The sequence below is a fragment of the Haliaeetus leucocephalus genome, unplaced genomic scaffold (genome assembly GCF_000737465.1).
Source record: "Haliaeetus leucocephalus isolate CR32 unplaced genomic scaffold, Haliaeetus_leucocephalus-4.0 Scaffold1, whole genome shotgun sequence".
Classification (NCBI taxonomy): domain Eukaryota; kingdom Metazoa; phylum Chordata; class Aves; order Accipitriformes; family Accipitridae; genus Haliaeetus; species Haliaeetus leucocephalus.
Window position 1 is genome coordinate 4,500,809 of NW_010972437.1, and position 16,888 is coordinate 4,517,696.

Below are 16,888 nucleotides of genomic sequence, written 5' to 3' on the forward strand. Positions count from 1 at the left end.
GGGGGAGGCCGGGCTGGGAGCGGGCGGGCGGGCGCCGTCGTCAGCGCGCTGAGGTGCCTGCCTGCTTCCTTGCAGGGTGTCTTTTATGAATAATCAAAAGCCGCAGAAGCCGACGCTATCGGGCCAGCGTTTTAAAACTAGAAAAAGAGGTAAGCTGTTCGCGGTGTGCGTACTGCCGGTACCCGCTGTCGGTGCTGTGCGTGTGGCCCACTGTAAAAAGCTGGTTTCTGGTGATAAACTAACAACGCCTTCATGCTTTTCTCATAAATCTTTTAAATGGACCGTGCTAGATAGAAAGTCTTGAGGCTCACTCTGGGTGCTAGAGTGCTCTCTGCGCTAATAAAAAAATATTTGCCACTAAGAACTGTAGCTGAATTTACAGTGATAACCTGGCTTAAGAGATGGTCTTTCTAGAACTGTACTGAGCATGTTTAGCCTGAAAGCAGAAGTACCTAGTACCCCTGAGTTACAGGGGAACGCCAGCACAGGCTTGTTGCAGGTTAATACGTACATCTGAGGAGCATCTAACCTAGCTGGAATTTCAGTGTTAGCCACTGGATAAAAGTTACATTGTCCCTTAATGCTATAAGAATATCTGATTTAAATAATAAAAAAAAAAACCCAAACACAAAACAAAAGACCAAAACCCCACCCCCCAACCAACCAAACAAAAAGCACGAAAAGTGTGGGATCTGCAAGTGCCTATCTCTGTGTGTGCACAGTTTCTCCCATAAGAAGAGTTGATGAGTGAAGAGGTGTGGTGAGTAATTTAGGATTTTGGTGGTGTTTTTTTAAACCTAAAGAGGAAGTGGGGACAGCTGTTAGAGTTTCTGTTTAATACTGTTTTACTAATATACTAGCAGTGTTCTAGCTCAAACTGACAGCATTAAGGGTGCTGTACATATTGAACTAGTAGTTAAGTTGTACAGAAGTATGTGTTGACTTACAGAACCTATTTTAAAATAAAAGCACCTTGAGAAACAGTTGAAGTGAGAGAGTTGGATTTAGTCTGTCCAGCAGATGAAATGCTAGTGTCCTAGGTTTTTGTCTCTTTTTAAGCATTTAACCATAATTTGGCTTCCAAGCAGCTCTGCGGTAACAATGAGCTTCACAGATCTGGCGTGGAAAATAACTGATCCAGTATTTCCAGACTTCCACCCAGCTGTTACCAACGTGTTGATACTTGCCTTGAATGTAAGGACACTAGTACGCCCCTTACAGAAGGGTTGCTAACAGAACTGGCTAAGCTGTTGTGGACAGCACTCTAAGATTTGCAGCTTTTCCTCTCGTGGTTTGCATAATCTAAGGACAAATTGGGTTGAATAAATTTGAAGACCTCTTCCATTTAAGGCTTTCTGTTAGTTACACGGATGGATTTGTTGCATATTAACTAAGCCCTACCGATAATGAAAACAAGACTATGATTGACTGATGCATCTCAAACATGAAGAAGCGTGTGTTCTGCTTTAACAACAACAAAGGATGCTAAATAGATCTGCAGTTACAGTCCATCATTTCATGTTTATTTAAGACCAAGATATTAGCTCAGATTTCTGATTCCCCCAGGCACTTGAGGAAAAGCAATTGCTTCAGACTCATTTAACTCCATATTAAGAGGAGGGGATGGTCTTCATAGCCACAAAGCAAGTCTTGTCGGTTGGCTCTAACGTGATAATGGTACGCAGCTTTTCAGTCAGAATAATTTGTCCAAAACAGTGAGAGGCCCCAAGGGCAGAAATGGAACATGAGTAATGGAGTCAAATGTACAAAATTGTAGGGGCACATATGAAGAATTGCCTTCCAGCATGTAGCTAAGCATCTGTTTTTGGAGGGAAAAAGTGGTCTAACATGTGAACCGGAGTATAAGAATCAAACTGAGAAGTCATGTAAGCTTTGTTAGAGCCAACTAATGATGATCACAAACAACTGTTCTTCTTGGTGAAAGTACAGTAAGAATTCAATTAGGGGTAATTAAGGAATGTTTTAGCTTTTGATAGCCTTTCCCCCAGCCTTGACCAAATAGGGGAGTGAAAGTAGTAAAACTTCTTACTGCTGTATTGGCCACTGAAACTCATTTTAGGCTATGCTGTTAAGTCACTATTTGTGCTAGCTAATACCAGTTGTCAGGCTTGTCAGTGCAAGTTTGGGTTTGTGTTTTTTTAATAAGATTGAAATTACAAACTTTAAAAACCAGACAGCTGTGTGTAGCAACTTTATTTCAATGCTTTGTCTTTACAGATGAAAAAGAGAGGTTTGACCCTACTCAGTTCCAGGACTGTATTATTCAAGGTTTAACCGAAACCGGCACCGACTTGGAGGCAGTAGCAAAGTTTCTTGATGCTTCTGGTGCAAAACTTGACTATCGCCGCTATGCGGAAACGCTTTTTGACATCCTGGTGGCTGGTGGAATGCTGGGTAAGTCCCTTTGATGGGGCTGCTGTCAGCCTTTATTCACTTGACTACAAAAGCTCACTGTTTTCTTTCAGTGTAAAAATTCTGCTAAGGAGCCCATTGAGTGTGTAGAACAGAGTTTAAGTTATCTGTGGTAAACTATCTGACCATCTTAGTGACTGACTGAGCAATCAGATTACTGTAGAAATACCCTGTATAACCTACTGCAGTTTTGCTTGAGTCAGTGTGCATTCTTCAAAGTGTAAACTGTACAAACTTGGCTTAAAGGAAAATATATTGGAGGTTTGTTGGGGTGGTTTTTTTTTGGTTGTTTTGGTTTTTGTTTTTTTAACCAGGAGGGGATCTTGACTCTGTAGTCAGGTTCACTTCTGCTGATGTGTGAAGGATGAATGCTTGTTTCTGGTGGGTGGTCTGTGGTTGCAAGACCAATGGAGTTGCCCTGAAAGATTCTGACATGATCCTGTGCTTTGTGCACCCTGCCCTGTTATTTTGGAAAGTAAGACTGTTCACAGAAGAAGCTGATCTGCTTAGTCTTGGAAATGCTATTATAAATCGTTTGTTGTTGACAATAGTGAAGTCATGGGCTCTAGCAGATGTCAGGGAGTGAGAAATGAGAGGGTGGTTGAGTCAGCAAAAAACACAGGGAACTGAGGAAGTGAAACGTGATGATGAAAAATCTTGTAAACTCATGTGCACACTGTGTGTAAAGAGCAGAGTGGAACAGATGCTCACCAACTAGGTAAGAAATAAAGGAAGCTAAATGAGGTTCAAAAGTAGTTTAAAAAAAAAAGTGGTGCTTCTAGATTTAGACATTTCCTACTTGACTAAATACTGTTTAGTGAGAAGGGGTTCAGGTGGCAGGGACCCATGTAAAATACAGGCTGCAAAGAGGACCCTCTATGTTGTCTGCCTAGGCTGGAAAAGGTCTGTCTCCGATTTTAGCATTTGTTACGCAATAGTTGGGAGGGAGGACTTAAATGAGAAGTTTGGCAGTTGCAGAAGATTTTCTGTAATGTAACAGAAATAGAATTCAAATGACCTAAATGCATAGGGGGAGGAGAGGAAACACCTGATTCTGGGCTACAGTCAGACTGTGGATGGCAGTTCTGCAGTGGGGGTGGCTGGTTTGGGAGGATGCATCTGTTGCATGTTGAGGAGGTCTTCACACTGATGCTGTAGAAATGTCAGGCGGCTTGCTCAAACACTAAAAAGCAAGGCTTTCAGAGTGGTTTAACTTCACGTGCCTGCTTATCTCAAAGCTGTGTATTGAAACAGTGTTATGTAGACTGAAGTTACTGTGATGTTCCTTTTGGCAAGAGGTTCTTTTGCTGATGCTGAAAGAGCTTGGTAGCATGAGTAAGTAAACTTGTCTGCCACATGGAGCATCACTGCTTGAAGTTGTTAATGTACAACTTGTTACAATCTGTGGGTTTACATTCAAGAGTCTTGACCAGTGTGTACTGTGTTAGGAAGTGTTCCTTCTAGAAATGAGCCTGAGAGGGAAGGGAAAAATGCATTGCTGCATTAATGGTGATACAGGCATCCTTTATTCAACTCCCTCTGTAAAAAGTAGGTAAGTAGACTAGCTTTGACCTTTATTCAGGCAAGGCCAAAATAAAAACTGGCATCTATCCTGTTGGCTCACCACCTTTAATATTATTACCATTAATGCTTTATCTCCATCTTTAAGTCATTTTTCTGACTAATACATAACGAAAGGATCTCCCTTACATGTAGGATGGCATAGAAATTGGTGATGAGGTATTCTGGCATCAGAGCTGGTGACTTGAAATTCACCCTAGTTAGTGAAGCAGCCTGGCTACCAGTCAAATGCCCGTATTAAACTGAAGAGGAATGGTGAAGAAGCATCTTCTAATTAGCAGCTAAAAACCTGAGGTGCCTTTCAAGACTGAAGTTTCAAGCTCATTTCTGGGGCGCTGAATTTTGAACATGCATCTCCATGTGTTTCATCTCCTGTTGTGACTTACTCTGTTACTTAAAAGACACTTGCTTACAAAGCAGCAGTACTGCAGCAGACACTAAAAAGACACTTGCTAGTGTTAGGCAGCTTCAGTGGCTTCCTTTAAGGGAAGAGGAGCTCATGTGGTCATGTTAACTTACCAATATGTGTCCTGGTTTCAGCTAGAATAAAGTTAATTTTCTTCCTAGTAGCTCGTATAGTGCTGTGTTTTGGATTTAGGATGAGAGTAATGTTGGTAACACACTGAGGTTTTAGTTGTTGCTAAGCAATGTTTATACTAAGTCAAGGACTTTTCAGCCTCCCATACTGCCCTGTGTATAGAGGCTGGGAGTGCACAAGAAGCTGGGAGGGGGCACAGCCAGGACAGTTAACGCAAATGAGCCAAAGGGTTATTCCATACCATATTACATCCTGCCCAGTATATAAACTGGGGGAAGTTGGCTGGGGGGCACTGCGGCTCAGGCGTTGGCTGGGCACTGCTTGGTAAGTGGTGACCAGTTGTCTTGTGCATCATTTGTTTTGTATATTCTCTTAGTAGTAGTATTTTCCCTTCCTTTTCTGTCATGTTAAACTGTCTTTATGTCAACCCATGAGTTTTACTTCCCCCTCGAGCCCCCCACTCCCTGATTCTCTCCCCCATCCCACTGGGGGGCAGGGAGGAGTCGGTGAGTAGCTGTGTGGTGCTAGAGTTAAACCATGACAATATGTAAACAAGATGTGTTGCCAATCCACTTAGCAGTAGGGGGTCAGGTAATTTAAGTGTTCATATCTAAGCTACTGATCTTAAAGTTCCACTAGAGCAGTGGAGCAGATGGAAAAGTAGGGGTGTCTTCAGTGATCCAGTCATTCAGTTCATCAAGAAAGGTCAATGCATTGCATGTTATGGGTATTGGAATTCTGTGGGGACTACTCAGTACTCTCACTGGGGGAGTAATACCACTAATGCTGAAACCTTTCTTTAGCCCCAGGTGGTACCCTGGCAGATGACATGACACGCACAAACGTCTGTGTATTTGCAGCACAGGAAGACCTAGAAACCATGCAAGCATTTGCTCAGGTTAGTTCTCAAATGAGTACAATTTAACTTAAACTGTTTAGTGGTCAAAAATGAAATGTTTGTGTAGTTGAAAGTTTAGGTAAAAATAATGCATGGCTTTAAGAAGCTTACTAGAAGAGGTAGATAGAGTAGCACTGTTTTAAGCTAACAGTGCTCTAAAGAGTACGGACCAACTTAACTGAACTTGATTTTTTTTTTTTATTCTAATTAAATGGTAGTTCAGAGCAAAAAATAATACTCCATATCTTTTTAGGTTTTTAACAAGCTAATCAGGCGTTACAAGTACCTGGAGAAAGGCTTTGAAGATGAAGTCAAAAAGGTATGAAGTACGTCTTTATCAGCAGACAAATAAACCTTCAAATTCTGTTAGTTAATCGCTCTATACAGAAGAGTTATATCATACAATGGGTTATTAAAATAGAACACTTCTAAGTTATTAATGGAAGAACAGCTAGCTTGTATGACTAGTGGAGAAGACTACCAGCAAACTAGTGCTTCTGCTAGTTGAATAGCTTGATTGAAACAAAAGTGTCTAACATGGAGGCAGTAGCCAAACTTTAGTGAGAGGTGGTAGTTTTATGCCACCTCTTCTTACTTCCTCTTGCAGTTGCTGCTGTTCCTGAAAGGGTTCTCGGAGTCTGAGCGGAACAAACTGGCCATGTTGACGGGTATTCTGCTAGCCAATGGGACACTTAATGCGTCAATTCTCAACAGTCTTTACAATGAGAACTTGGTTAAAGAAGGTAAGTGTTCCCCAAGTTCTCCTTTAGGGGAGAGTGGGGGGGGGGGGACAGAACCATGACAAGTAGGTGGAAATCATGACGACAGTACACCCTTGCGGCTCACAAGCTTCATCTGGCAATAGATTAACTACAGGATTGGCAAAAGTAAACATGCTGCCTCACAACCTGGAAGGTCTTCCTAAGACTGTAGAAAACTAGTCTTGTCAGAAAGCTTGTGTGTAGGACTTCCCTGTATGACACCAGGGGCTGCTGTCACTAGTGTTGCCCAGCAAGGCAGTACTGTATTTCAGAGAGGGACCTTTCAGGATGCAGAAGGTGTGTCGTGTCTTTAGGTTCCTTCCTAAAATGCAGCAAGGAGAGTTGAGTTCAGTACAGGGAATCCTTCGTGATGCTGCGCGGTAAGAAAAGTCCAACGTGCTGGAGGCTGCAGTGTCCTCAGGCAGAGGTACTGCAGATGGTGCTAGGGCTGCTTCGGAGCACCGCTGCTGCTGCTTTGAACAGGGGTCTGACAAAGTAGGTGCCCTGTACTCTCAGGCCTTATGATTCCCTTTGTTTTGAATTTCAGTAGTAATAGTACTGCTCCTATTGCACAGGTGTTTCTGCAGCTTTTGCAGTCAAGCTGTTCAAATCCTGGATAAATGAGAAAGATATTAATGCAGTGGCTGTCAGTCTTCGTAAAGTAAACATGGATAACAGGCTGATGGTGAGTACCGCTGAAATTACTGATGTACTGCTTAAGGCAGTTTAGTAAATAGCATTTACCAGCAAAGTACTCAACATGCATTTCTTTTGTGAAAGACTTTGTAAACTTTGTTTTTAGGAACTCTTCCCAGCCAACAAACAAAGTGTTGAACACTTCTCCAAGTACTTCACTGAAGCAGGACTAAAAGAACTTTCCGAATATGTTAGGAACCAGCAAACCATAGGGGCTCGGAAAGAGCTGCAGAAAGAACTTCAGGAGCAGATGTCACGGGGAGATCCATTCAAGGATGTAAGTGTTTGTCTGTAGACAAGGTGGTATGCTGCTTTTTTTAAAAGAAAAAAAAATTTTTTTTGGTAGGAACTTAGCTCAAATTATCTGAAATACAATAGCCTTTAATACTAATCTGAAGAAGAGATATGCCTAATTAAATACTGAACTTAAACATATAGCTCTCACTAAGAATTAACATTAGGACCAGAGTGTTTTGGTATTAGCTTTGTAGTCTTTCCTTATGTCCTGAATCCTGCTGTATGATCAAGGGGGGTTGTTTGTGGTTCTGAAGGCTTCTGGGTTACCTTTAGAACAGAAGTTTTAATTTTGCTTAGCATTGTATGTAGCATATGTGCTGACTCTTACTGTAACTGGCAGATAATCTTGTATGTGAAGGAGGAGATGAAGAAAAACAACATCTCAGAACAGACTGTGGTAGCCATAATCTGGTCAAGTGTAATGAGCACAGTGGAATGGAACAAAAAGGAGGAGCTGGTAGCAGAGCAAGCCATTAAGCACTTGAAGGTATTGTAACTGAAGTGTAGACTTTGGCACCCGCTGGGTAGGGCTCGGGCTTCCCTCTGTCTCCAGTTCCCTTTTAAATGAGTTAAGACCTACAATGCCTCTGATGCAGAGACAGCATTAGACAGGGAATTCTTCCCCTTTTAACTGTGGTGTTATAGTCCAAGTTACTGAGGCAAAAGCAGTACAACTTCTGCACAAGGACGCTCAGGTGGGGCAGGGGTTGCAAATTTCTAAGCAGTGGCTGATGGAAACTGTGTAAAACCAGTCTAGTCGGGCGATAAATGTGAAGTGCTCAGTGTGTGCCAATTTGTCGTTCCTGTTACAGCAATACAGCCCTCTACTTGCTGCCTTTACTACCCAAGGTCAGTCAGAGCTGACTCTTCTGTTGAAGATTCAGGAGTACTGTTATGACAACATTCACTTCATGAAGGCCTTCCAGAAAATAGTGGTGCTCTTCTATAAAGGTAACTTCTGTGGGGTTGTAGTTTTGGGGGGTTGTTTTTGTTTGGTTGGGTTTTTTCCTTTCTTTTTTTTTTAAGGCCTGTATTTGCAGAATGCTTCAGTCCTGGTAAGACCTTTAGGGAAGATCAGTGCTATAACATTGCACTTCATAGGCTGAAGAATGTTCTACCTCTTCTTTGCAAAGATGGAGCAGTAAAATGCAATGGTGGATGTGGCTGTCCTTGGCACATGGGGAAATACTTCTCTAGACATGGATCCTGCCTGTCTACTAGATTTTAAGAGTTGTGGTAGATAGGAGCTAAATATAGATTTTTAAGGGTCTTTGGCCCTTTTAAGTTAGGGAAAGAGACATGATAGTGTATTCTTCTTAGTTCTCTGTCTGAACACTGACTCTTAACAGCCAGAGATTGAGACCACCAAGGTGTTCTGGAGTGCTCTAGGCTCTCTGTTAAATGGCTGTTAAAAGGTGTTACTGAAAAACATGCTGCACACCTATGGAAACACCACAGGAACATAAGGAAGCTTGTTAAACTGAAGAGTATGTTATAATTGTAAAATTTTAAAAACTAAACATTTCCTGTGGTGTGCTTTGGGCTTTAAAGAATTTGCATCTGTTCTTAGCTATTGACTGAAGCTTTCCATTGAGGTGATGTACTCTAATAGCTATGAAATACTCAAGGCTGTTAGTGGGAGTGAAAGTGCAGCTCCTAGGTGCAGTGAGTGCTCAGGAAACTCCCAGCAGCTGATCTGAAATGCATGGTTCTCAGAATTTTAAAATAGGAGGCACTCCTGGTGCAGGTATGTCCAGCCATATCCAGGGAAGGGACTATATATGGTGATGGTTCTAGGGGAGGAAGCAAAGGCCCCCTGTCAGGCGTTCTCAGCAGCTGGTGTTCAGTGGTGTGCTGTGTTAATACTGCTCTTGCACATCTTACAGCTGAAGTTCTGAGCGAAGAACCCATCCTGAAGTGGTATAAAGATGCACATCTTGCAAAAGGAAAGAGCGTTTTTCTGGAGCAAATGAAAAAGTTTGTTGAATGGCTCAAGAATGCTGAAGAAGGTAACCAAGGAGCTTAGCTCACAAGTTGAGCCTGTTCATTTTGGGAACCTTAGTGCAATAATGCTTTGTTTCGGGGGTGGGGGGTGGGTGTTAATTGTGCTTCTGAGTCTAGGTGTGCCCCCCAGTACTGGCTAGAAAAGCTTGTTCGTGAAATTCATGTGGATCCAATAGCAACTAGGATGCAGGGCAGCAGCTGAACTGGGGGGCTGGGGGAGGGGCTGACCTGCTGGCAGCTTGTTGACAAGGTGTCCCTCTGTTCCAGAGTCGGAGTCTGAAGCAGAAGAGGGTGACTGAGCTGTGAAACTGTCCTCAGTAAAGTAAACAGGAGCTGTAGATAAGTGTCATGTCTCATGTGTCCTTCTGATTCTTACATCCTACCTCCCTGTATCAAGCATGATATAAGGGCTCTCATGGCAATTTATTTTAACTGTTTTCTATAGTTATTGAAATACTGGGTTTAGTTTTTAAAACCATGTTTTAAGTAGCTTACAGAGCTATTATAGATTTGACTCTAACCTGCATTTGTCCTTTCAGTTATATTCTACCTCCTGTATTTTCTACTGTAATAATGTAATTTAAGGCCTTCCACAATGAAATCCATTTTACCCCTTGGGTTTTCTATCTATATTTGAGTAGACATGATATGGTGAATGAGATTTATGGCAGTTCTGTTTGCAAATTAAACTATAAAAAGCCTCAAAAAGGAAGAGGCCATGGCTTGTGTGGTAACTTGGTGTGACACTTCAGTCCGTACCACTTTCTCCAAATAACCCTGTTCCATAGGTGGTTGTCCATCTCCCCCAGGACTTTGTCATCTCTTTATCATATGTCCAGCATAAAGCAATCCTCTCTTCCAGCTGCTGGGTGAGGCAGCTGCCCCACTCCTGGGAGCTCAGTGTCCTATGGGAGAGGAGCTGTTCTGGTGGCAGTGAACAGTAACTGTGGTGGGGCATGAAGAGCAGCATCTCTGAGCCTGCTGGCCTGATTCCCTGAGGGGCTGTCCGGCTGCCTTACAGTTCTGGGGGAGTCTTGCCACTTCTCTCGTGGAAGCACAAGCAGTGCTGTTCCATGCACTGCTGCCCAACAGCTTTCTAGAGCCCTGGCCTATGCTGCTAGCAGGGCTGGGGCAGGGGCGCAGCTTGCTTGTGCTGCTCTGTAAATGCATGACTGCTGAAAGGTAAGGTAAGGTGGACTAAACTCTACCCCTTCCCCCTGAAGTTTAGAGATTATTTGATGTGGACAGTTGACAGGTTAAACCAAACAGCTTACCTGCTCCCTGAAACTCTGAATTAATGGAAAGTCTCAGGACAGCTCATAATTCAAGAAAGATTTGGTAAAAGAGTGACATCTATACTGTTGTAAGCTAATAATGAGCATTAACTGAAATACTGGTAACCAGAGTATACCTACTAAAATAAATAAAAAAATAAAAAGATGGGTGATCACAATGCAATCTATTCAATATCACACTGATCTTACTTTGTAACTTTTTTTTAAAACAAATAAAGGCCATCCTTACACAAGGGCTGTCTCTGTTCTCTTACTCAAAAAGGAAGTACCAGTGACACTAAAAGATAAAAGTCCTAGGTCTTTTGCTATTCCAATGACAGCTGAATAAAATATTATTGAAGTAATGCTTGCTGTTAGGAGGCCTGTTTTATAGAGGGTACTCTTTTCCATGTGTTAAAAGTACAAGTGTCCTGAGATTTTTTTATTTACTGAGGAAATGCAACCAAGTTCATCAGTATCTTTTTCTTAAGTTTTATGCCAGCAGCTGGGTTAAACTTCAGTATCCAAAAAGTTGTAATACAAAATAAGGCATTTACAAAATAACTGTACACAATAAATATTTAACATTTTTTATATTTCTTTGGTGGACTGACATCTGTGTCAGCCTCAGCTACAGGAGACAGCGCCCTTTTTTCCTTTTTCAGTGGGAAGAAGAAAGGATGTTTCAGTGCTTCTTCAAGAGTAATGCGCTTGGCTGGGTCATACTCCAACATCTTTTCAATGAGGTCAAAGAGGTCCTCGTGGTCAGAATCGTGGCAGGTCATGAATGCCTTTGTGAAGGAAACAAGAAAACATGTCTCTTGACTCTCATAATTGCACTTAAAGCTCCTCTCCCCCAAAAGCATTCTCCCTCTGTCATCTTACCTTCAGTGGCTTACAGCGCCTCGAGACATATTTACCAGCAGAACTTTGTTCATCCCAATCCAGCCGGTCATGACGGAAATATTTGCGTTTCCTTAAACAAACAGACCACAGTTTGTTATTCCAAGATTCTGTTTTGTCCCTTCACTAGAAGTTTATCAGCATGTTTGTTCTCAACTTGGGAAATGAGCTGGGAATATTCCACAAGAGTGGCCAGCTTGTTAAATAGAACAGAAGGATGAATCTGAGTTTATTAAACTTTCTTTAAAAATTTGCTACTAAACCAAATCTGAAAATATTTAAATTAAACTATAGCAGTCTAGGTACAGAAAAATGCAATTACCTGCTTTTTTTAATCATGTGATTTGGCAAAGGCCCCAATATTCGCTCCATCATTGCCAGGTGTTCTTTGCTGTCATGCGTCTGGAGGGAAATGGAGAGAGATATGTTTTGTTCATTGCTAGAGGGAGTTAACAAGAACCACACACTAACCTCACTTCCTTTTTGAAGCTACATCTGTTACTAGTGTGGCTTGTAAATTACAAATGTTAACAGGTACAACTTGGAGAAATCTGCTGCTGAGGAAATTCCTTTGTGCCTACATCGTCCGCTCTCTTCAACTTGGCATTACAGAGAAATGCAGCTTAATTTCTTGCACCGATGATTCCCCTTGGTCATCACCTCTCTGTAGCATATTTTCATCAAGCTGAGGAACATTATAGATGCTGCATCATTTTGAGGTTCTTGGTTACCTACCGGAAATACTGTGAATCCAAGGTAATATTCTATGAGAATGCATCCTATGCTCCAAACATCACATGGTTGTGACCATCCAAGTGCTGCGAAAAAGATTCAGAAGGTTTGTGTTTATAGCAAGCTGCAAGAGTTCAACAGCATGCCAAAAGTCTCACACAGAAGATGAGCCTAACAGACTTCTACTGACCTAGGATAACTTCAGGAGCTCTGTAATGTCTTGTAGACACCAAAGTGCTATGATACTCATCATCATATGTTGCGCTTCCAAAGTCCACAACTTTGATGGCTGGATTTTTTAGTGTGCGTTCATCGCATTTCTGAAATGAAACACAGTGGGGTGCCAATGACCAAGTAAACCCAGACAAGGGCTGAAGGGGGAGCGGGGAAGAGGACAGGACCTTACCAGTTTGGGGTTATACTCTTCTACATAGTCAGACGTCACAAATAAAATATTTTCTGGTTTCAGATCTGTATGTGTCAACTTGTTCAAATGCAGAACTGCAAAAATAACAAGTATAATTAGCAAATTCCATTAAGAAAATTTAACAAATCAAACAAGAAACATACTTACAGTTCACAGATTTGCAGATCTGATACGCCATCTGTCGAATGTGGTCCAGTCTAAATGGCAGAAAGCCATTCTCTTTAATGAAGTCATAGGTGCTGAGCCCCAGTAGCTCAAAAACAATGCAGACATGTCCATGGTACTCAAACCATTCTAACATCTGGACACAGGAACTGCAAAAGCAGGAAAACACATGAATCGCAACAGGAAGTTGTGTAACACGTATATAGGGCATATGTTACAGAAAACGATGTCACAGAAATCAAAGCCAAAACAAAGTACAGTCAGCTTTGTATACTTACTATTTACTGGTGGGATCCGATGCATTTAAATGTTGCAGTACTTGTATTTCTGCACGAGCTGCTTCAGAGTACCTATCAACATTTTTTACTATTTTCACAGCTACGTGTCTGTCTTCCCTGAAAAGACAGGTTTTAAAAGTAGTGAGAGCAATGACTAGTTTTAATTAAGAATATTCAGTAATTATCACCCACAATGGCAACCTCATCAGAAAAGGTGTTTTTTTTAAGTACATACTGACTTAATAAAATCAAGGTTCATCTCTGCACAAACACACTATAATCTTTAAATTTTGAAAACACACTCAATACCTTATTTTCGGTCTTATTCTTAAAGGTTAAAAGCCCCATTTACTTTCCCTTTGTATTTACGTATGCTGGGCTAGCACTGGAGAAACATCACCTATCGCAGCCTAACACAACTGTCAGTCAAAAATGACAAGCTGCCTTCAGTCATTTAATTAGTAAAAACATAACTCAGGTGTCAAATGCCTTCTACAGTGACCGGAAAAACAACGTAGTTTCATACTATTTTGCACACAGCAAAACTGCCATCAAACACAAAATACATTCTTGATTAATAACATGCTCGCTGCTAGAACCCAAATGGCGTTGCATCATCACAGATGATACTTTAAGGTAAACTACATGATGTCAGAAATGTTGCTCATTGTTCAGAGCTGGGGTGGTGCAGGCCCCAGGACTTCCGGGGGGGGGGGGGGGGGGGGCAGCTTCACCCCACATTGTCTAGGCCACCTCCCCCATCAGCCCTCGACCCCTGCCAGGCTGGGGTGCGCCTGCAGGAGATGATGCGCCCATTGCCTCATCCACCAGTCCTGCACAACCCTTGTGTCTGGGTGCTGTTTTTAGCAGGATGCACCAACATACATTTACGTTTGGGAACTGCAGCAGCCTTAAAGAAATACACAGAGCAGCATATGAGAAGTAAAGATAACACCTGGTACAATCAGGAAGCCCTTCATGAACCACACTGAGATAGCACTGGTAAGAAAAATTACATGTATTTAATTCAAGACTTACGCTTTGTGATCGATGCATTCCACTACTTTTCCAAAAGCACCTTCACCCAAAGTAGCAACAACCTCATCTATAAAGAAAAGAACTCTCTGTAACAGAAGTTGTGAACTTACTCAGCTATTAAACAAGCAAACAAAGAAAAATAAAACAAAAAGACTAAGTACTATCACTGACACTATTCTAGACTGCACTGCTTTAAATTGTAAATATCTAGTTTGAGAGATGTTACTGGACAACTCTCATCAAGGCACATTTACAGGGGTCTCGTTCTAGTAGGTTCATTAACTTCATTTACTATTTTGGGGGGGGAAAAAAAAAGGGGGGAAAAGAAAAAAGAAAAATATTTAAGTTCTACAGAAAAAAGAGTAACAATCCCCACCCCCAAACAAAAAAAGTCAAGACAGAAAGAAAAGACTTCCAAAGCCCCCTCACATCTTATTCTAAAAGAACTTATTCTATCTGAAAAGTTAATAAATTTTGAAAAATATTCTATACATCTTGCACTTAGTACGTCTCCACTCTGACAGATCAGGTGACCCTCCTCATCATCCTCTACACTCCTGGATCTTTTCCTTCGATGACTCTTCTGGAACGGCACCAAGATCGTCCAGCCAATCAATAAACCCGAGTGAATTCAGGTCAGAATACGAAATTCATTCAGCAGGGAGATATTCAGGCATTCAGATACACGCCAGGCCACAAACAGTTGGCAGGAGCAATTTCAAATTCAGTCCCCGGAAATTCACAGGGCACATAGTTTATGTTACAGGAGAAAAACATGGCAAGGAACAGATTTTCAGATGAGATACTCAAAGTGGCAAGGCAACAAAAAATTACAACACAATTGTTTTTCTTTTAAAAGATTGGTTCACTGAATTTTACCTTAAGATTTCAGTGACCGTATTTTTTTTAAAGCAAAAGAATTTAATAATTATCTTATATCTATATCTATATAAAAAAATAGCCTTGTGGCCAAATTAAAATACCCATCTTAAGTAATAGAGATTAAATTACTGGTCTGAGTATTTGATAAGAATTTTTTTTTTTAAATCATACACAATATAAACATTTACTTTAGGCTGTCTCAGCTGAAGATCTTAAATTATAAACCAAATCTTCAGCTTTTTAAAGAGTTTTATATTAACAAAAATCAGAAAAACTGCCCTGCTAGTGGGCAGACATCATACATATCTGATTCTACAGATTTTTCAGCAATACTTAAAACACCTTACTAAACAGATTTAGAAAAAAAAGCAAAAATGTGACATTATCTCCTTGCTATTTCAGTGACACTTCAACTTGCTTTTGACTAAAAGCTTGTGCTTGAATTTTTGAGTAGGGCTGAAGTAAATGCTTGTCATAATAAAAATTTTGAAGGCATGAAAGCAATGCCTGTATTTCAAGTATTCCAATTGATGGTTACTATTTTGCTCAAATACATCCAATGAACAAATAGCAAGACTACATTCTGTTGTATCACAAGCATACCTACAAACTACACATTTTCACTGAAGGAAACAAAATCCTACCAAAATTAATCATCTACTAATATTAGCTAAAATAATAAACTATTATTGATAGAATTCCCCAAACCCCACACTCAACTACTACTGCCCAGATGACTGACTATCTTCTTAAAATAAAAAAATCCTAAATTAAAATTGGTCACACCACCTGTGACTGATGATGATGACAGGTAGTGTGAGGTGTCTTGTATTTCCTTTTGTAACTACTTGTCCCACTATGACCTGATGATTTGCTACTGTGATGCCCAGTATCATATCCTTGATTGTACTCGTTTCTGTATTCTTCAACATAGCGTCGTTCATGGTGGTCTCTTTCATTTACAGATTTGGTTTCGGTACTACAAACAAAGGATCAAATAAAACAATTAAAATAATTCTAGTAGCCCTGTCAAGACAGCTGTTTAAGCTGCAAGACATCTGTCTTGAAATATCTCCAACTCAAAAATGAGTACATTAGCAGGTGACCTGATGAGAATAATAAAGTTGTAAAACGTATGCTTGCTGATATCAGAAGTCAAGAAGTTATTTACCTATCAGGAAGTTTAGAAAGATCATGTTTGCTGTGCCTGTTCTCCTGTGCAGCACTTAATGATCTCTTCTTTCTCTTACTAGCACTGTCACATCTTCTGTGATCCGGACTTTCTTTTTTATCCCAGTCAGGATAATTAGTTCGCCTGGAATGCCGCATCTGTAACAAAGGTATTTTGCTCTTTGAATTACATCCCATAGACAAACAATTCATTTTCAAAGCCATTAACTATAATGAAGACTGCATTTTTCCTCAACTACCCAATTTTCATTTTCTCTCTGCTGTTTCCTGCACGTTATTTGTTAATTCCAGAGCTTTTTCAAATCAACCATTTTTGATAGGGGAACATAAACCAATAACCTACTTCTTACAAAACATTTTAAAAAGAAGTATCGCGGCTCAGACACTACACACATACAGTGCATGTTATTTCTGCAAAGCTGCTCAGGCACCGAAAGGCGCATATGCTAGGGAAAAGGAAGGCTTCCGTGCACTTAAAAAGGGCATACGAATATCGCCCGGTGTGCTTCTGAAGACTTCAAGGAACCCGTCATGAACTTTCGCCCTGAGAATTCCCAGTGCTAAGCCAAAATGACAATGAAACTTATGCTACCCAACCCCTCGTTACTTAGCTCGACGAGGTAAGTCACTCACTACACACGTCGTCTTTTATTTCACTCTCCAATCGCAAATCGGTTCTAGCTCACAAGCTGCGTCCCAGACCGACGCGTCCAGGCTCCGCAGCCAGGGCGACGCTGCCGAGCGGGACGCGGGCGCCAAAGGCGCCGGGACGCCGCGGCCGGGCGGTGCG

The 16,888-nt window shown here is 41.2% G+C and overlaps 2 protein-coding genes across 5 annotated transcripts in view; one reads left to right on the forward strand and one right to left on the reverse strand.

Annotated features, from left to right (window-relative positions):
- BZW1 (basic leucine zipper and W2 domains 1) overlaps window positions 1–9,822 on the forward strand; it is a 10,395-nt gene extending 573 nt beyond the window's left edge. For 2 of the 3 annotated variants that reach the window (XM_010564578.1, XM_010564586.1), the window contains exons 2-12: window positions 76–149; window positions 2,239–2,415; window positions 5,356–5,450; window positions 5,704–5,769; window positions 6,058–6,193; window positions 6,787–6,896; window positions 7,014–7,184; window positions 7,545–7,691; window positions 8,017–8,155; window positions 9,091–9,213; window positions 9,476–9,822. In XM_010564578.1, the coding sequence (XP_010562880.1) occupies window positions 86–149; window positions 2,239–2,415; window positions 5,356–5,450; window positions 5,704–5,769; window positions 6,058–6,193; window positions 6,787–6,896; window positions 7,014–7,184; window positions 7,545–7,691; window positions 8,017–8,155; window positions 9,091–9,213; window positions 9,476–9,507 (1,260 nt within the window). In that variant the 5' untranslated portion in view covers window positions 76–85 and the 3' untranslated portion in view covers window positions 9,508–9,822. Of the gene's footprint in view, window positions 1–75; window positions 150–2,238; window positions 2,416–2,747; window positions 2,815–5,355; window positions 5,451–5,703; window positions 5,770–6,057; window positions 6,194–6,786; window positions 6,897–7,013; window positions 7,185–7,544; window positions 7,692–8,016; window positions 8,156–9,090; window positions 9,214–9,475 lie in introns of those variants that run through there. The other variant, XM_010564593.1, reaches the window with a different exon arrangement.
- Window positions 9,823–10,888: 1,066 nt separating this feature from the next.
- CLK1 (CDC-like kinase 1) overlaps window positions 10,889–16,888 on the reverse strand; it is a 6,625-nt gene continuing 625 nt past the window's right edge. Inside the window, exons 1-13 of one of the 2 annotated variants that reach the window (XM_010564613.1) lie at window positions 16,732–16,874; window positions 16,079–16,236; window positions 15,697–15,886; window positions 14,518–14,608; window positions 14,026–14,092; window positions 12,988–13,104; window positions 12,692–12,858; window positions 12,524–12,618; window positions 12,308–12,437; window positions 12,121–12,203; window positions 11,708–11,787; window positions 11,368–11,458; window positions 10,889–11,273 (exon numbers count right to left, since the gene is read on the reverse strand). In XM_010564613.1, the coding sequence (XP_010562915.1) occupies window positions 11,064–11,273; window positions 11,368–11,458; window positions 11,708–11,787; window positions 12,121–12,203; window positions 12,308–12,437; window positions 12,524–12,618; window positions 12,692–12,858; window positions 12,988–13,104; window positions 14,026–14,092; window positions 14,518–14,608; window positions 15,697–15,886; window positions 16,079–16,236 (1,479 nt within the window). In that variant the 5' untranslated portion in view covers window positions 16,732–16,874 and the 3' untranslated portion in view covers window positions 10,889–11,063. Of the gene's footprint in view, window positions 11,274–11,367; window positions 11,459–11,707; window positions 11,788–12,120; window positions 12,204–12,307; window positions 12,438–12,523; window positions 12,619–12,691; window positions 12,859–12,987; window positions 13,105–14,025; window positions 14,093–14,517; window positions 14,609–15,696; window positions 15,887–16,078; window positions 16,237–16,731; window positions 16,875–16,888 lie in introns of those variants that run through there. The other variant, XM_010564605.1, reaches the window with a different exon arrangement.